Source organism: Spizellomyces punctatus (genome assembly GCF_000182565.1).
Source record: "Spizellomyces punctatus DAOM BR117 chromosome Unknown supercont1.2, whole genome shotgun sequence".
Taxonomy (NCBI): domain Eukaryota; kingdom Fungi; phylum Chytridiomycota; class Chytridiomycetes; order Spizellomycetales; family Spizellomycetaceae; genus Spizellomyces; species Spizellomyces punctatus.
Window position 1 is genome coordinate 2,147,231 of NW_015971538.1, and position 17,873 is coordinate 2,165,103.

General features: G+C 46.9%; 8 protein-coding genes across 9 annotated transcripts; 5 read left to right on the top strand and 3 right to left on the bottom strand.

The window, feature by feature from the left end:
* Positions 1–197: 197 nt before the first annotated feature.
* Positions 198–2,326, top strand: SPPG_01686 (S-adenosylmethionine decarboxylase proenzyme). The gene is made up of 2 exons (XM_016750007.1): positions 198–1,019; positions 1,093–2,326. Exons 1-2 carry the CDS (start codon positions 496–498, stop codon positions 2,177–2,179), a joined length of 1,611 nt encoding a protein of 536 aa, XP_016612295.1. The 5' UTR covers positions 198–495; the 3' UTR covers positions 2,180–2,326.
* A 1,747-nt stretch (positions 2,327–4,073) lies between these two features.
* Positions 4,074–6,105, top strand: SPPG_08949 (uncharacterized protein). Its single transcript, XM_016757099.1, has 5 exons — positions 4,074–4,113; positions 4,180–4,274; positions 4,339–4,483; positions 4,559–4,947; positions 5,012–6,105. Exons 1-5 carry the CDS (start codon positions 4,099–4,101, stop codon positions 6,018–6,020), a joined length of 1,653 nt encoding a protein of 550 aa, XP_016612296.1. The 5' UTR covers positions 4,074–4,098; the 3' UTR covers positions 6,021–6,105.
* Positions 6,106–6,230: 125 nt separating this feature from the next.
* On the top strand, positions 6,231–8,906 carry SPPG_01687 (the record flags this gene model as incomplete). Of its 2 annotated transcripts, XM_016750008.1 has the most annotated exons (12): positions 6,231–6,379; positions 6,511–6,576; positions 6,645–6,761; positions 6,824–7,021; positions 7,081–7,115; positions 7,171–7,285; positions 7,351–7,480; positions 7,546–7,851; positions 7,916–7,993; positions 8,057–8,063; positions 8,124–8,295; positions 8,365–8,906. In XM_016750008.1, 10 exons carry the CDS (start codon positions 6,735–6,737, stop codon positions 8,824–8,826), a joined length of 1,530 nt encoding a protein of 509 aa, XP_016612297.1. In that variant the 3' UTR covers positions 8,827–8,906. The 2 variants fall into 2 exon arrangements, with proteins under 2 accessions (XP_016612297.1, XP_016612298.1); XM_016750009.1 differs by having other exon boundaries at positions 6,274–6,379; positions 6,511–6,761.
* Positions 8,907–9,949: 1,043 nt separating this feature from the next.
* Positions 9,950–11,937, top strand: SPPG_01688 (uncharacterized protein). Its single transcript, XM_016750010.1, has one exon. It carries the CDS (start codon positions 10,020–10,022, stop codon positions 10,572–10,574), a length of 555 nt encoding a protein of 184 aa, XP_016612299.1. The 5' UTR covers positions 9,950–10,019; the 3' UTR covers positions 10,575–11,937.
* On the bottom strand, positions 10,575–12,292 carry SPPG_01689 (uncharacterized protein). The gene is made up of 8 exons (XM_016750011.1): positions 12,166–12,292; positions 12,047–12,110; positions 11,912–11,993; positions 11,718–11,850; positions 11,462–11,654; positions 11,285–11,399; positions 11,093–11,224; positions 10,575–11,033 (listed from the first exon to the last, which is right to left on the bottom strand). Exons 1-8 carry the CDS (start codon positions 12,269–12,271, stop codon positions 10,707–10,709), a joined length of 1,152 nt encoding a protein of 383 aa, XP_016612300.1. The 5' UTR covers positions 12,272–12,292; the 3' UTR covers positions 10,575–10,706.
* A 345-nt stretch (positions 12,293–12,637) lies between these two features.
* Positions 12,638–14,443, bottom strand: SPPG_01690 (uncharacterized protein). The gene has a single exon (XM_016750012.1). It carries the CDS (start codon positions 13,745–13,747, stop codon positions 12,701–12,703), a length of 1,047 nt encoding a protein of 348 aa, XP_016612301.1. The 5' UTR covers positions 13,748–14,443; the 3' UTR covers positions 12,638–12,700.
* A 118-nt stretch (positions 14,444–14,561) lies between these two features.
* Positions 14,562–15,592, top strand: SPPG_01691 (uncharacterized protein). Its single transcript, XM_016750013.1, has one exon. It carries the CDS (start codon positions 14,618–14,620, stop codon positions 15,203–15,205), a length of 588 nt encoding a protein of 195 aa, XP_016612302.1. The 5' UTR covers positions 14,562–14,617; the 3' UTR covers positions 15,206–15,592.
* A 233-nt stretch (positions 15,593–15,825) lies between these two features.
* SPPG_01692 (uncharacterized protein) lies at positions 15,826–17,843 on the bottom strand (the record flags this gene model as incomplete). The annotated part of the gene is made up of 6 exons (XM_016750014.1): positions 15,826–16,184; positions 16,243–16,541; positions 16,606–16,746; positions 16,990–17,082; positions 17,144–17,170; positions 17,477–17,843. Coding segments are annotated over 6 exons (976 nt in total), but the record flags the coding sequence as incomplete, so codon positions are not given.
* Between the last annotated feature and the right edge of the window lie 30 nt (positions 17,844–17,873).

Genomic DNA, 17,873 nt, shown 5'->3' on the forward strand with positions numbered 1-17,873 from the left:
TTAATTTCAAACATTCGTGGAACGTTCGACCCCAATATTTCATACCTGTAGAGAATTCTAAATATGGTTCGACACCAAATTTCGTACCTAACAAGATTCTAAATGTGGAAAAGGATACTTGCGGAGCAGGAAGTGCAATGTTCGGCTTCATAAGTTTGGGGACGGCTTTTCATGTCGTTCAGAAAAGGGGGTGGATTTTTGGCTGGACTGCAAAAGATTCGGCGGTGGAGGTCCAAAACAGAAACCCTTTGCTTTAACTGCTGGGTACCCGGTGGTTTGGGTTGATTTGCGCAAGTTATAAAGGAACCTAATTGACCTCCACCCTCCGAAAGGGGGACTTGCAGAAACTGTTGAAGAGACCAGATTTCCAAGATCTCTTCTTGTGTTCTTTTTTTTTTTGTGGTTGCCTGGTGTTCTCGTTTCTTTGAGAGAGAGAAAAAGGATAAACTCTTGCCAAAAGTCGTTTCTGTACTGCCATCGTTGTTCTTTTGCGTCATGCTCTTTGATGGAAAGTTTCCTCCTTCTCAACTACCTTCTCCACCACGACGACGCATGTCTCTGGGTTTCGGCGGATCGGCACGAGGTGTCATGAACCTTGTTATGGCCATCAATGCCTGCCTTTGGGTTCTCCTTCTTGTGTATGTTTTATCCGATAAAGTCATGCACGGACGATCCGTTTCGTCTCAAGCTGGCTTCCATCCTCAAGCCGGTTCCGTTCCAGTACGTCTTACGGGCTCATGGTTTCCCCCTCGCCGCCCACCTGTGAGCTGCATTTCGCAAAGACCCGGCGAACACCTGCCGCTCGGCAAGCATTACCTTGTAGACATGCATAATGTCAACTCTGCCGCGCTGGAGCTGCTGGAAACCGACGCGGCTTTTTCAAAAATCGCAGGATATATCCACTCGGCGGGTATGACGCTGCTTGGAACATCCGCCCACCGGTTTGAATGCGGAGGAATGACGGCCGTATTCCTGTTATCCGAATCCCACGTATCCATTCACACATGGCCAGAGCATCGGTGAGTGATCAAAATGCATATGTATATATTTTTAAATATGTCACACAAAGCTCATATTTTTGTTCGTGAGCAGGTTCGTTGCTCTTGATGTGTACACCTGCGGTTCCGGAGATCCGCAGAGGATTGTACAGGAATTCGAAAACCTCCTTCAACCTCGGCGGTCAGTCACAACAAAAGTAAACCGTGGAGCGGATCATCACATCTCTACTACAAGTGGCGAGCCAATAAACCCGAAACAGAGCCGACCACTGCGGACTCGACCAGCTCTCCTTGACATGGGCCGTCAAGTTCAGAAAGAGGCTCCGTCAAAAACGTTAGCCCCTACACAAACAAAGGATCACAATGCCACGATTTTCCAACAGAAAGAGGTTAACGATCACTTGGTTGCGGATATCTGTGTGAATGGCGATTCAAGCGACGATGATTGCTATCTCCTCCGGGAAGCAGTAGTACTAGCTGATGAGCGTAGCCCATACCAACGCGTTGAAATCGTCGATTCACAGTCCTTTGGCCGCTGTATGCTCCTAGACCGTGTTGTCCAGTTTTGCGAAAGTGACAATGAAGTTTACACTCGTCAAATTACTGAACGAGTATTCAAACCATACTTCAAAGGTGCGGCCGCCCGGTTGAAGAACAAGCATCAGGCACCAGACCTTGTCGTGCAACTCGTTGGTGGAGGAGACGGCTGGGTATCATCACACATTCTGGACCGGTACGGTGACAGGGTGAAGCACATCACGGCGGTGGACATTGATCCTCTGGTAACAGAACTCACAAAAGAGCATTTTGAGCCAGTTGGCACATCAGATGCCTTCACCGATAGCCGTGTCACATGGATTTACGATGACGCTGGCAAATGGCTAGCTACTTCCGGCCAAAGCGACTCTGTAGATATCTTTATTATCGACTGCACCGACCACACGGCGGAGGCAGCAAAGATTCTGTATACCCAAGAGTTTTACAACAACGTTTACAGAATGCTAAAGCGCGGAGGTCGGGTGGTACAGCAGATGAACACGGACGACCCATCATATACTGAATTTTTCCGACAAGCCGAATCGGTATGGCTGGCGGCGGGTCTTAAAGGTTTGCAAAAGTGGAGTGAATATGTTCCTTCATTTGGGGGAAAATCGACATTTTGGATGGCACAAAAGTATTAGTTTAGCAAAAAAAAATGTCTGTATATCGTTCTATTATAGCGTCAAGTCGACGGGGGCGAGAATTTGGAGAATGCCCACGTTTTCCTGTAGATGAAGCCGATGGCAATTTTATAATATAATTACACTTTGTAAATAGCATAAAAAAAGGAAGAATGTCCCACGTTAGCCTTCACAACACCACACTATCATGGGTTACGGACAAGATGCCTGAAGCCTAGAAGTCGTCCAGCGTAATCTGTCTGAATTCAACCTTTCCAATAATGTGTCGCAACTGGGATGTTCCCAACTGCCCCTGTCTCGTGATAAGTGGGGTCGTTTCCTCTCTTGCGGACACATAAGAATCAAAATGCCTACAAGATTGTAGTATTAACTTTCAAAGATTGCCACGCTGAACCCTCTGGCCTGCATCTTGGTCCGGGCCTCTAATGAGTCCAACCATAGTGTCCATAAGAAGATACAACCGTGAAAATACGACCAATGATGAAAAGCAGCCTCCGTAAATAAAATCATTAAAGGCCATCTTCCGAGGAGGAGAACGCCAAACTTTTATTTACGCCCATACAGTGGCTACTCTCGACGTCTCTATCGCCCTCCACTCTCACTCTGGAATTAGGTGCCGTTAAAAATCATGTCCATATCTCAATATTTCTTGTTTCAACTCCCGTCGTCTTTTTCGGCGGGTAAGCTGGCGCTCTACCGTCCTCTCTCGCCTACAATTATCACTACACCCTGGGTACCTCCTCCACGGCCTGTCTTCCTTGAAACAGGCAGGAACGAGTGCGTACATGAACTTGTCTCGACTGTGGCGACATTGGATGTGGATCCAGTTTGCGAGTGCTCGGTCGTCCTTGTCAAATGATCCGGTTGTAGTTTCGTCTTTGCTTAGACGTGACTGGCAGTCATCTTTGCATCCATCAAGCACCACAATGTCGTGAATTGGCTGATCCATGACACTTGGCAAGCTATTTGAATGTTTGTCCTCGGCGGATTGCATGCCGTCGTTGCCTGCGTTCATAGCATGGTTGACTTGAACCTCTTGAGGCATACCATCTAACAAGGTTTGGACAACAGACTCCAAGGACTGACCTTTATATCCCACTTAGAGGTTGAGGCTGAGCCCAGGCGCTGGAGATGGAAAGCTGCCCCGCATCCAGGACCCATTACGTAATCCGGCGTGCTCAGGCCAAAGTAGGCACACATGTTCGTTGACATCTACGCCACGGATAGCTTGTATTGCCTACGCATTCAATGGCGCATTGTCGACTAGGTTAAAGTTAGTGCATAGGTACTCGACGATGCAGGAGTCGGCTCCGACGATAAATAAATGTGATCAGGCATAATTTGTGTCTAGAATGGGGTATACATATCCGTTGTAGGTAATGCAACGGTTCTTTAAATTACTGATGGGCAGACGCAGGGTTAATTAGAGAAGCATAATTCTATTGAGCATCATTTACTTTTTCGCTATCAGTGTATGTCCTTGTTCTCTTTTCCACCCACTATACTTGTCTTTCTCCCAATATCTCTTCCATGTTTGGCTTCTTGCGTGATACAGGACTTTTTAGTGCTGCGACCACGGACGATCAAGTCAACACTGGATCCTGGAATTCCATCAAATTCAATAACATAAATGACTCTATTCATGTGTTGATGTTTATGCGTAAAGTCCTGATTCAAAGCTCCGAAGTAACTGTGGAGGCGGAGTTTATTGATAATTAGCATAAGGATCATTTGGATGGGTTAGCGTTAACTGTCGTGCTCGTGAACCTTGATAAAAATAGCCCTGTCCAGTCGTGTTTATCCTCAGCATGTTGCAACTGTCAAAAATAGCACACAGTGTTTACTGATATATCTTAAAGTTATGCTCTGAAATCTCCTTTCTCTTCCGACATCCTGTTGACCTGCTCAGGATACCAGGCATGCCACATAATGAAGTACGACACTTTTTTTTCATTGGTAGTAATTATCTTATAGAGTCTTACCATCTTCGTATCAAATAGGACATCAAAGGTCTGGAGAATGGACAAGACAAAGTCCCACCAGCTTTGGTTTCGAGATGGACGGGAAGATTTCGGGACCCCGTCGCCCGAGCAAAGTATGCCTTGCACGTCACCACCGACTTTTGGTTACGATGATACTCATCCTACTACCTCTGCCAGATACGAGAGAGCAAACTGCAGGATATACAGACGAACAAATACTAGCATTTGCATCAGCGGCTTGATCTTCAGCCTATTCTTTTGGGTCGCCTACACAAGTACTTATTATAAATACGGGTGGTACTTTCTTATTGTTCCCTTCGGCGTAAGTTTTTCTACGTTTGTTAATTGAGAACCATAACGATTATATTCTAATTCTTGGACGGGCGCAAATTTATAGATGACCTCGCTTATATCATTAGGCTCGATTGTGGTTATCTATACTATCGGCATGCGATGGGGAAGCCGTTTCTTGTGTCTGATCATCTACGTCTATTTGACAATCCTCTACGTGCTTCCCAAGGTTGTACCTGCTTTCGATACACAGAGATTCGTGGATGGTACCGATATGCTCATGCTCCAGCCGATTGAACTCATGGTTACCTTTGTGTTGATTATTGGGCCCCATCTTGAGTGGCATTACAAAGCCATAGCCTTGTGCTCATTTGTAATCGTCAGCAAGATGATCCTGCTGGGCGGAACCAGACCGGATTTGATGATGAATGGCGTATTTCAGATGATCGGCCAGATTGTTGTTGCAGTTGGAGTATCACTACATGCAATGCTAAGGTAAGGTCAGAATGGTGCATACCGGTGGAGGCCTTTCGAAATGTCTTTACATCGTCTATTCCAGAAGGGAGCTTCGTGCCAAGCACAATCATTTGATTTCAATGAAAGAGGAAGCAGAGAAGCAGGATGACGTATCTTTAGAGGAACCTGCCAAGCTGCTGAGCCATTCACTCTTCAGTCTCGCTCCACCATCACTAAGTCACACCTCGAATGTCATCGCACGTTGGAGCGTCACGTTTATACATTTACTAAGAAGCGGCTTTCATTTCCTCTGCAACCAACATTTCAACGATCCGCAGAAAGAAATGGAATTTCAAGTGTACTGCTCTCGGATGTCGCAAAGAGAGCATCGATACATGTATAGCACCGCAGCATTATCCAGTCTATGTGGCGCCCTGATGCAGCACCTTCGACATGGAGATCAAGCCTACAACATTTTAGAGTTTGCCGTCATCATACCAAGCATCTGTATTACGGGGGCCATTGTGAAATCTCTCCCGGCTCTGGGACCATTACACCCAAAACGTGAGCAATTGTGCTCTACGATCCTCTACCTTGTGGCGCAAATTGCGTCTATCGCCATCGCCCTTCGTACTGCAAAGGTCATGATCGACTTGGCCGCGGTAGGCATGTTTTCCATACCAGCGAGAGACGCCTTCATCTGCTCTCTGATAGCGACCTTGAATCTCATCATATCCAGAGCTTGTATTGATGGGCTTCGAGGACGTTTTGCCTTTGCCTGCTGCTTAGTCGACATTGTGGGAGGCCTCATGCTGGAGATGTGGTTCAACATTGTACACTCTTATTTCTTTGGGCTAACGATTACGATGCTTGGGGTCATCGTTGGGCTACTCATTCAACCCCGCGCAGAGAAAGATTTGAGAGTCCATCACGAGATGTTGGCCCGGCATGGACGACATCTTGAGCTAAAGGGCGGAATAGAGAATGCACTGAGTATACCCCGGTTGTTCTCGCCTTTGACCAAGAAATCAATGTCCATCAGTCGCTCCTCTGGCCTTGAAGTTATCGAATGTGAAGTCAATAGATATCGAAAGGGCAGCGAGATGAAATAGAGCAGGCCAACGGTGAAAGAAAGACCTTTTGTGAAATAGTTGTTTTGTACTTTATAGACAATGTAGCCCCGCTATAAAAAAATCCTCAACAAGTACGATTTGGGGAATATAGACCATCATCTTGTCGTTCATCGTCTAGTCGGGCGAGCGGGTAACGCGCGCATAAGCCACCAAATGATGACATAAACATGACTCAGAGATCTTGTCCTTTTGCTTTTGCATCTTGCAGAGATCTTGAAAACGGTTCAGCAAAATGACAACGCGCAGAAAAAAGCCCTTTAGTCACAAGGCCAAAAAGGCCCAAATGCAGGAAAAACGTTCCAGGATACGGGACGACTGGACATGGGATGACCGAGAAGGTAGATGCCAGGCAGCGGTGGACTGTGACTCTTGGGACTATAGATCTCAAGTAACAGACGCCCGTCCGCATTCAGCTGTATTTTATTCAATATAATTCTTATACGGAGGGAACCATTTGACCTTTCTGAAGCTGATAGCGTAGAATCGAAAAGCCAGCCACGAGCAGAGCCAAGTGCCAACCTCACGGAAGGAGAAGGTGACGGAGAGACGCACAGTTCAGCACTCTCAAAGGAAGACGTTGAGATGACAATGGATGGACCAAAGGTTGCAGAAGCTGGGTACGGAAAAGGGACACTTGAATCCGTGTTTGCAAAGTGGCCCAAAGACATTTTAGAGCAGCGGAAGAAGGAGAGTATGAAACCACTCCGTCGCCTACCACCGGTTAGAATGCTAGACAACACTTCAGCAGAATCTCGTTTTTGTATTCTAAAACCGCTTCGCAGACGTCACTGGAAGTCTCTTTCGAGGATCTCTATGCTGCGGACGCTATCATTGACATTCCCAAGCGTCCCCCATGGAGCTACGCTGAATCAAGAGAAGTGGTCCAAGAGCGTGAGAGCAGCTATTTTCAGAAATGGTTGGATGCCGTCTATGCCAAATATCCTGCCGAGGAGCTCAGTTATTTTGAACATAATTTGGAGGTATATGTGGATGAGAATCAGTGGACTTGTAGCTCAGAACTTAATTCCATTGTGTGCAGGTTTGGAGACAACTATGGCGTGTCGCAGAGATATCGTACGTTGCAATTACATGTGAAGCAATGATTGCACTCTGCTAAAGTCTTCAACAGCGACATTATTTTGTTCATTGTTGACGTGCGACATCCGATCCTCCACTTTCCCCCATCCCTTTATGATTATGTTGTGAAAGATCTTGGGCGAAAACTTATTTTGGTATTCAATAAGGTCCGCAAATGGCTATTGTGCGCGCGAGGTACATTTAAAATAGCTCCTCATACAAACCTTTACAGATTGATTTGGTCGGCCAAGACACACTTGAAGCATGGACAAACTATTTCAGGGCAGAGTTTCCTGAGATCAGTGCCGCTAGCTTTAGCTGCTACCCCAAAGATGGGTTTTTGAAGTCAGACTCTGCTACAGGTGCGAGAGTCTATGAACAATGTCTCTTCATGTGACTCTCACATACCCGTATGTTCTCCCGCCAGCTGCCTTGAAGTCCCGCGTCCGCCGAAAGTACAAGCGATACTACCGCGCTGTGGGTGTGCCAGAAGTATTACGCGCTTGTAGAGATACGAATCTGGTAAAGGGCGGTGTCGAGGTTGATTGGGATGTGCTTATCGATCGAGCTGAGGATGAGAGAAGAAAGCGGGAAGAAGAAGCTAAGCGAAAAAGCGACGAGGAGGTGTCGGGGAGAAGAGGACGACGAAAGCGGGAACAGTTGGATGCGAAAGAAGACCTTACTGAAGATGAGAGCCAGGAGAGCGAAGTGGACGAAAACTGTGAAGATGCTGGCAAGTTGCGTCTCTACGAAGGATATAGTCACAGACATACATTGACATTATTTTTCAATTGTAGATAACATGGTGAATAAGCTAGATATCGAAGAGCACGAAGCAGAACCAAATAAAAACTGGGTGACGATTGGTCTAGTCGGTAAGAACACAATCAGTTTTTAGTTGCAAATCCTGACTGTTGCTCACCAGCGGTGGATAACAGGTCATCCGTAGGTATCGCGCAGCGTATTCAATTTTATAGCTGTACTTAATACCCAGGTCCCATTCAGAAACGTTGGAAAATCATCATTGATTAATAGTGTTATTGGACGCAAGGTCGTATCCACATCTCGCACACCAGGGCATACGAAGCATTTTCAGACGATACACTTGACGTCCGATGTAAGATTATGCGATTGTCCGGGACTGGTATTTCCCGCCATTGTGCCCAAACCGTTGCAGGCAAGTTCTGCATTGTTGTCGAAATGCTAGCGAGTCATGTGTGATTTCAACATGCTATCTCCCATGAAGATCCTTGCGGGGATGTACCGCATTTCGCAAGTTCAAGAACCCTACACGTCCATCCAATACCTCGCCGAACGTGTTCCTCTGGAGGAAATTCTCAACCTTCACCACCCTGACCAAGACGACCCAGATACTGCATCCACATTTCATTGGTCGGCCTGGCGAATTTGCGAAGCTTTTGCACTTGACCGTGGGTTCCTGACAGCGCGGGTAGCCCGTCCCGATGTATATCGCGCCGCTAACATGATATTAAGAATGTGTGTGGATGGAAGAATTTTGTTAGGTTTTAAACCAAAGGGATTTTCGCAGGGCTTGTGGAGGGAAATTGGACACAATGCATCACGAATGGAGAAGGATGAGGAGCGCGCTGCGGTGAAGGAGGAAGAAGATGACGAGAGCGAGGAGGAAGACATTCAACCAGAGCAAGATGGTGGCGCCTTTGAGTTATTGGCGGGAATGGATGAGTAAACGATTACCTTTTTTCATTGCTCGCAACAAATGTGCATCACGAGGGAATTATCTTCAGAAATACATACCACATGTTCTCCCATTGATCCAGTCGATATCGTATACTATCATAAAATCATTTGCAGGTGTGATATAAGGGAAACACCTTCATTCACTCGGAATGGGCATCATGGCATGGAGACGCTGGAAACCCATGTACAACGTCTCGGTTATCTGTGGCTTTTGTTGATGGACACAATGAGAAGACTGATCTAAATATGCTCGTTCAATGAAAATTCTCACAGGCTTTACAGCCATCAACAAGCCCTACGGTCAGTTAGTGACGAACTTGATGAATACTTGTCGTAATCTGTTGCTCTTTCCTAGTCTCGCTGGGTGGTTTCTAAAGCGAAGTTGAATTAGGATCTAATTCAATGACAGTGCTCTGGCACTGGACATACTCGCCGCCCAGAAACAACGATAAAGGTACCAGGGTGCACATGTTGCTGCACAATCTACCCCCGAAAACCTTTCGCAGCGAGCATGCTAACTTAATGTGGGCCAATCTCGACGAGCGCTCTTTCTTAACATGGGCTAATAGAAAGATGGTTTAAATGACATGCTTACGGTATAAAGCCGTGACTCCTCGTCAAGAAATAGCACAGATTGCCTGAGTTGCTGGCAGTCCACACAAAGAACAAAGACTGTTAGATCAAGGAAGAAGATACTGATTCTCTGTATGTGAAAAGGATTCCAGACAGTATGGCTTTTTGGCTCAAAGAGAGACAATTAAGCGGACAAAGAACCTAGTTTGGCAACCTGTAGGCCAAGGAGGCCCGCAAGTTTCACTTTGTGGGGATAGAATATGAGGTAATGCCTTCGCTCACAGGACTGAAACTTCACTTCACTCACAATACACTGCATGTCCTATAGTGCTGAGCTCCTCCGGCTTGGTGCTGGTCACACTTTTAATCAGAAAAGGTAAAGCAAGAGTAAGAAAGCGATTTGCATTTTCCATCAAGCACAAGGTCAAAAGGCGTGTAAAAGCAAGAGGACAAGAACTTAGGGTCATTTGTTTATATTTCATCACTGGGACGGTTCCAACCACCCAAGCGATTTGTCGTGCTGTGTCGTTGCTTTCGCGTTCGAGGACGGCCCAATGACTCGTGTGCGGCAGAAGGAATGGTGCCCTATTCTTAAAGTACGAGTAAAACATGTTGGAACGAGCATCAGCACCTGCCCAGGACACAGCAGGATCCACGGATCGATTGTCAACTGATGGATCACCCAACGACGGAGGAGCCCCGGAGGCACCTCGCACCATAGACGTGGACGCTCTTTCCGCAACAATCCCCCCACAAAAGCCCTCCCATCACCCCTCCCACACCCGAACCCTGCACTTCATCCAGAAATCTCCCACGCATGTAGTCCCTCTCCTTCTCCACATTCACCACCACGATCTCTCCTCCTTTACACCAACGCACTTTACAGCTCTTCTCACCGCCTTACAACCCGCTCTCCTTTCTCCTCCTTCCGACTCACTCGCAACCCATGTCCGATGCACAGGCTTTCAGGCAGCTTACTACTTTCGACCAGCAGAGCACCAGTCCATGATGCTACGCCGCGACGGACGGTTGTGTAAAATGTATGTGGAGAGGAGGATGGTGGTTGTGATTGTTGAAATGGGGGATCGGAAGGTGCCGGTGGATTATCTGGGGGTTTGTTATAGAAAGGTGGGGATTGAGGAATTTTTCGAGGTGGGTGGGTGAGTTTTTTTCTTTTTCGCCACTGCTTTTCTTTGGAGAACATGCCTTTGGTCCCAGCGTATGTGACAAACGAGCAAAATAACGTCCAGTGCTATTGCAACTATACCTCAATAACAAAAAACAACGCACACATGCTCAGTATACAAAATCCTTCAGCCCATTCAAATCTAGATCAAACAGCCAAACACCCTTGTCTGCACCTCCAAATGCAACAACTTTCTCGTTCGCACTCATCGCAACCCCGTACACCGTCCCCGGCACAGAATGCACCATACCCACTGGCCGCTTGAGAGCCGTACTGTACAATTTGACTTGATTGTGAATTCCTCCTCCGCCGGCTAGAATGTACTTGTTGCCGTTTTTGCTGTATTGAGCCGAGTAGAGGAGCGTGTGGTGTTTATTGTCGGGATCGACGGACCAGGGAAGGGTTTCGACCAGGCTGTGTGTTTTAAGGGACCAAATCTAGTGTATGACGAGTGAGTGTCAGGTCCCATGGAAGAGATGCGGATGGGCGCTCATACCTGGAGGACGTCCTCCTTCCGCCATGACCCGGTCAGTATCTTTGACCCATCCTCCGATATGTCCAAAGCATCCCCGCAAATGTGTGGTCCGTAGATGCTTGCGACGGAATGTCCCACACGAATATCCCAAATCTAAATGAAAGCCGTGTCAACTCCAATGCTCACCACGGTCATGTATCGAAAGACGTTTACCTGGATGGTATTGTCCCAACCACCACTGATCAAACAATGCGGATCGGTTGGATGGAACTTTACCGAAAAGATACGGTTAGAGTGCCCGGCTGTGTCAGCGGGTATACCGCCCGTTCTACACTTGAAATCAGCACACGCCATCTTTCACAGAAATAATACGAAAAAAAACGCACTTACCCAGCCTTCATTTTCGCAATCTCCTTCATTCCCATCCCATCATACACCCGGACCCAACAATCACTTCCTCCCGTTGCAAACCGCATCCCATATCCATCATACGAGACGCAATTGATCTGGTTATCTGCTTCCTTTATCGTCGATATGGCTTGTCCAGATGTAATGTGATAATGTACAACATGTCCTGAAGCGTCTATGGTGATATTAGTGACATTGTTTAGCGACGTGCGTGGCGGTCAAACTTGAAGAAACGTACATGAGGCTGCAAGTACGTTCCGGTTCTTGTACGCTGCATTTTCGGGACGAAAGGCGAGACCAGTGACTGGGAGGGCGGTCTCGAGGGGAGCAGGCAACGTACATAGCGTCTCATGTGTTCGGACGGATATAATCTACGTATTTCATTTCAACAACACATTTGGCTACACTTTTGAAATTTTGCAGAAAACGTACTGGTATCCGTGCATCACCCAATCCAGCCGCAACATATTCATCGTCCAAAGAGAATTTCACAGTGTAAACCTCAGATGAATGTCTAGCGTTTCGTTTAGTTCTTTGCAATATAGACGTATACGGAGCATCACATACTTTTGAGAAACTCTTGATCGAAGTTGTCCAACCGTAACCGATTCTCTTGATCCAACCAAATTACCTACCCACCACCGTCAATGAGGTACAATAACAACTGGACATACAGTATTGTATACCTAAACTCGCAAACTTTTTTTTCCGCTTGTCTACTTTATTGTCAAGTGCGAGTGGGAGCGATGAGGCGCTGCCGTAGCTCCCTCGGCTGGATTGAAGGGTCGTCATGGCCTTTTGGAGTGCGAACACGGCGAGACGAAAGGTTGGGACGCGTAGGTATGGTGATAGTATGTAAGCAGCAGATCGCTTGGATCTCGCATCGAGTAAGAGGCAAATACGATGGAGTTTTCTTCCAACCTCCGCAACATGCATCGTTTACCAATGACATTGCATATAAACACATGCGACGGATAAGGAGATGTGTGCAACTTTTGCGGACTGCAGACCTTTGAATTAAAAAGGGCGGTCTATGTGACGCTGACAGGCTGTCAAAAAGCAACCAAAAATAACGTTACAATATCAACATAGATTGTCTTGCAATAAAACCAACAATAACGTTACAAAATCAACATAGATTATCTTACAATAAAAAGTTTCGTTTCACCACATTATGATAAATTATGCAATAAGGTTCTAACCGACTTTTTTCTATTTACTCTAAAATCCTGGGACAACCCATACAGGCACAGTTTCCTCCACCTCTTCTCCCCCATCCAAAACCATCCGCACAAGCACCCAATGTCTCACTCCCACCAACGCCCCATGAACCTCCTGCGCAACACCCTCGACTTCCAATGCACCCCGAGCACCAAACCCTTCCTCAGGCACAGGCAACTCTGTCTCGCCTACGACCCGCGATTGAGTCCACTCTACTGGCGATGGACCCGTGAATGGGTTCAGAGTCGGTTTAAATCCTTTCTGAATGGTTTCTTCGATGAGGGATGTAGTCAGTCTGCGGATTCTGTGTGCGTTCGTAAAGTGCACTGTAAAATGAAGCGTGGGGCATTTGGAGGTGTAAGGGTTCAAGAAGAGTAACCTAGGTCCTGTGTATCGGATTCCAATATTGTGTTGCTTTGAATCCCAGACCGGACTGAGGAGCTCCATCTCCAACTTTGTCGGTGCGCGATGAATAATGAATTCACGTCTCTCAACTGCCTTGTATCCCCCATTGTTTAATACTAGCGTCGCATCGACAAAGTACCGAATGGAACCGTCCTCGGTCATACATGTTGCTGGACAATTATCCGGAATAGAGACATAGAAGCCAAACTCCCGATCTGCCCCTTCTTTGTCGTCTTGCGATGGAATCCACAGCCACGATCGTCCATCCAGTATCATGCGATGCCCGTACACATGATTTTTGCTCGTATACGTTCGCTCAACACCTCGCACACGCAATGAAATTCCTTGAAGTCTGCGAAATGGGATAGATCCATCATATCGCACGCGTCCAGAGAGTCGTGCAGGTGAGCGCTGAAAGGTGTCTGTCTCCTGTATTGGTGCTTGAACGCCACGGAGATGGATGGATGGGCTGTCGAGGGTGATGGAAAAGACGTTTACCAACTTTTTAGTCTTGGCGGGTTGGTCTGCATTACGGGTATAAGGAGGTGGTGCTGCAGATTGCTGATATCCTGTGTGGCGTGTGCCAAAGCTGGAGTAGGAGGGGAGGACTTCGGTGATATGAGAGCCCAAAACGCAAGTCATGTTTGAATATCACAAGGAGGGTGGATATTCAGCATACCCTTCCTGGTATTTATATGCCATGCCATACTAGCTGATAGCTAATGGTAGTTTCATGAACCCACATCAATTTCATCGATCTACAAATGTCCCACTACGCAATTTTTTTATTTTTTTGTTATCTAGAATCCACTAGCGGAGAGTGAAAATCCAGGACATCGATACACAGCCTAAATATCCACACATTCTGTTTTGAAATTGTTTGAGGATGGTGCATTTATAAACAAGAAACCAAAAGTTCCTTGAACAAAAACGTTTTCAGCTCCGGACTTTTGACGCGCTTGTAGCGAATGATGTCGCTTGACGCGATGTTGGGGACTGCGCTTTTCGGATGTTTTTTTTTGTTTTTGGTTTTGATCGATGTGGTCTTTTTGATTTTTCTTTCCAGATTTTGTGGGGTCTATGGGTAGCTTTGACGTTGGGGATGAATGAATCGGGAATTCAGCACTGCCTATCCCAGGGAACTTTTAGGTGCCATGACCTCACGGACTTTGACCTGGGTTTCGCGACGATCCTTAGTCCTTTTGAACTGGACTCTGTTTCAGGGACACTTGAAAAGAAAAATCCTACAGAATGCACTTGTCTGCTGTGCATCAGGCACCCAGCCCTCCAAGTTACATGCAGCATCTAAAATATGTTCCACTATGGATTCGAGCCCGTCCTCAGCACACTATTCAAGGCTGGGGCGGAGAATCCGCTGACAAAAAAGGTCGGAGCATCACGTGCCGCTTATCGCTGCGCACATGTGACAAGAGGTTTAGAACACTTGGGGGATCTGAGCTTTTTCTTGAAAGCAGTTTCCGACCAGTTTTTTTTTCTTGAAACCAGCACTATATGGGCGCAAGTGCCTCAGCAGATAGGTCAGCAGTGAGCGATCACCCGGTCATGGTTGAAAAGAGCGTTACCAAATCCGCTCGTATGGCAACCAACGAGGTTACCTTTAACACGGTGCCTCACCGAGTCCTCCAACCCTCGTCACCACTCACACTCCCAGAAGAAGCCGAAGAAATTAAAGAATTCCATTTCCACATTTATTGGATTACAAGTGACCGCAATGCCCACGATAAAGCCATGGCTTTACGCCAACGCATCCTAGAACTCGTCGATGCAGGGTTTTTCAAAGTTGTCCCTTTGAGCACTGTCAATGAAATCCCGCGAGGACCTCACCCTGTTGGCTCTTATGAAGTCTGGGTGCCATTCGAATATTTTGCTCGATTTTACTCTTGGGTCTCTTTGCATCGTACCCCGGACGTATCCATCTTGATTCATCCGTTGACAAAAGAAGAAATTAAAGATCATACATATCGAGCAACGTTTATGGGACCTTCTATGCCGTTGAATTTGAATGCGCTTTCGGAAAAGTTGGATCATGTGCCACTTCAGTATCCGGAATTGGGATTTGGTTATTCTGCTCGCAAATGATGTTATCGTTGGTGTATAGTCTGGTGGAATAATTGATGACACCACTAGCATTTGTTTATAGTACTCGCCATTCAGGCGGTCTCTTGTTTTCCTATTACTCGGTATAAAGATCTGCTTCGTTATAGTTGACGGATTTATGGGTGTCCAGTTTGATAGTGGTTCAGATGAAACCAACAATCGGTGGTGTAATCTTTCCGGTATGGCCACTAGACTTGCAGATACACGCAGCCTCGTCCGTCCCAAAAGGGGTGAATCTGTCTTCATGTAAATGGAATCTTGGCATAGGGCATATAAGCATGTATTAATACTTTATATGAAAGTCGTATGAGATACGCATGTCCAAACAGTGTTCTCGACGACGTTGATGTAATTCAGGTAGTCGCCAAAGTCTTTGAAGTTCCTGGTCCGCCTGCGTATCTTTATGACTATTCTACCTCTACTGTCAACATTAAACAACAGGTGCAAGCGGCCAGGATGCTGCTATGCAATGCCCTTGGCAGGTGTTTATAGAGGTTAACCTTTCGTCCAGATAGCATTTTCTTACTGAATGCCAACGGGATTGATTCAACGCACTCATGAGGAAAACCGGTGTAAACCTCACCAGCATCACTACACAAAAATCTGGACAAATCTAGCCATTCTTTAAAAAAGTTACGTATTTACATTCTTGTTACTTTAATAAAAAAAAAAACCACACCAAAGGGAGAGGAGAGAGAGAGAGAGAGAGAGAGGGGAAGGATGGGAGACTCATTACACCAAAATTAACCGAAAGTAGAAAAGGGGTATGTACACATCTTTCTGCCCATCCAAATCCTGTAAACAACTATTCACACAGCGCATGGATGATGGAAACAGATGGGCAGTAGATTTCGAAAGGTGAGAAAAAGGGGAAGGGGCGGGTATTCTTAACATTGGGGAGGTCAAGTTGGTTCAAAAACAAACTTGTTCGTCTTCTTCTGGAATATCGGAAAAGGAAAGTCTAAAATACTGCAGTGAGATGGATAGTCGTTACCACTCGCATACAACGTTCAACATACTGCAATCCCATCTGATCTCCAGATGTCCGTCGTTCCAGTACAGCCTTCATCTTTTTCAATAGTCGCTGTTCCTTGGTTTGCCCTGTTCGTCTTGGCTTTGGCGGTGTTCCGTCACTAGATGACCCGTCTGAAGGGACGACAGCATCATTTAAGGAGCTGGTTGTAGAATGCGCAGATGAGGAGCGACGGCGGCGTTTGTAGAGAGATTCCCCGTCTTCTTCCTCTGATGAAGGTGTGATGGAGCGCTTCAGGCCCGATCTTTGCCGCGATGGATTGTGGTGGACTTTGGCTTGATGTGACTAGACAAGTACATCATGATGAGTTTGTTTGACCTTGCCCACACACACACCTATGAGCACATACCTTTAGGTTTCCCAGCTGGCTAAATGCACGATCACAGCCCTCAATTCCACAGGTGAAAGGTTTGACCCCCAAATGGAGCAACTCGTGAGTCTTCATGTTGCCCATTTGGCTAAAGGCCTTGTCGCATCCAGCAAACGAACACTGCAGATGCATAGAGGGGCAAGAAAAGGGAGGGCAAGGAAGGGGGGAGCACCGATATTGGGTTAGGGTACAGGTTGTCAAGTAAACAGCCTTCATGACTCGGTCCAGCCCAAATTCTGTTTTTTGGCCCATCTGTAATAGATGGGGGCGTGACCTTGCTCAGCTAGTCAACCCACAACCCCTCCCAGTAACCCGCACGGTGTAGGTCCTGTTGTCTTTTTCTCACGCAGAGCAGATACGAACCTTGAAGGGCTTTTCGCCTGTGTGTTTGCGTTCGTGGGTTTTCAGATTCCCCAACTGGGTAAAAGACTTGTCACAGTCAGGGAATGTGCAGACCTGATAAAAAAAAGTCAACATGCGTGGGCCGTGGCAAAGAAGGTCAAACTATATAACTCACATAAGGCCGTTCTCCCGTATGCTTGCGCTATAGATATGGTGGAAGAGATTGACAGCACGGTAAGCAGTTGCATCACGGATTTGGAAACGCACTCTTTGCTGTGGCTAATAGCGGGCAAAGCCAGATGAAGAGCTCAGATAGCGAAAGCCATATGCCAGTAGTACAGACAGCAGCACAGCCGCATTGTTCGGCCGTTGCTCTTAAAAAGGGACTTTTCACCGTATGGCCAGTAACTCGACAGTGGACTACTCGGACAATTCGTCCTGTACGGCGCATCAGAGTGTTCTGGAACTTTCCCACGCACCGACACATCCTATTGTCAGTCTAACCTACCTGGTGAATCTTCAAGTGTGCCAGCTGCATAAACGTCTTGTTGCAGCCGTCATAATCACAGGAAAACACCCGTCCATCTGGAACAGAGTTTCTTCTCTTGCGCCCAAAGGCAGAGTCATAGGGCGGTGATGGCGGAGCTCCAGCTGGCGCGACCTGATCCTCAATCTTTGTGTGGACAAACAAAGCCTGAGACAGCAATGACGCTGCTGCTGTCGTGTACGGGAGCGACTGAGCTGCACGCTGCGATGCTGTGCACGATACAGCTGCAGGTAAAATGTTGCTGGGCAGCGCGGCTGCAGTCGTTGCTGCTACTGTGGCGTTGGCGGGTAAACTAGTTGTAGGTATATTGGCAGCGGCGGCTGCGGCGACAGCAGCAGCAAGAAAGTCGTTGAAGGGC

Coding starts and splice junctions, on each gene's coding strand:
- SPPG_08949 (XM_016757099.1), top strand. Junction 4,275..4,338: donor GACCCCGTCGCCCGAGCAAA/GTATGCCTTGCA, acceptor TACCTCTGCCAG/ATACGAGAGAGCAAACTGCA. Junction 4,484..4,558: donor TTCTTATTGTTCCCTTCGGC/GTAAGTTTTTCT, acceptor GCAAATTTATAG/ATGACCTCGCTTATATCATT.
- SPPG_01690 (XM_016750012.1), bottom strand. CDS start 13,747: ATGACTTGCGTTTTGGGCTCTCATATCACCGAAGTCCTCCCCTCCTAC.
- SPPG_01688 (XM_016750010.1), top strand. CDS start 10,020: ATGTTGGAACGAGCATCAGCACCTGCCCAGGACACAGCAGGATCCACG.
- SPPG_01689 (XM_016750011.1), bottom strand. CDS start 12,271: ATGACGACCCTTCAATCCAGCCGAGGGAGCTACGGCAGCGCCTCATCG. Junction 12,111..12,165: donor AAAAAAGTTTGCGAGTTTAG/GTATACAATACT, acceptor GGTGGTGGGTAG/GTAATTTGGTTGGATCAAGA. Junction 11,034..11,092: donor GGAAGGAGGACGTCCTCCAG/GTATGAGCGCCC, acceptor GTCATACACTAG/ATTTGGTCCCTTAAAACACA.
- SPPG_01686 (XM_016750007.1), top strand. CDS start 496: ATGCTCTTTGATGGAAAGTTTCCTCCTTCTCAACTACCTTCTCCACCA. Junction 1,020..1,092: donor CACACATGGCCAGAGCATCG/GTGAGTGATCAA, acceptor GTTCGTGAGCAG/GTTCGTTGCTCTTGATGTGT.
- SPPG_01691 (XM_016750013.1), top strand. CDS start 14,618: ATGGGCGCAAGTGCCTCAGCAGATAGGTCAGCAGTGAGCGATCACCCG.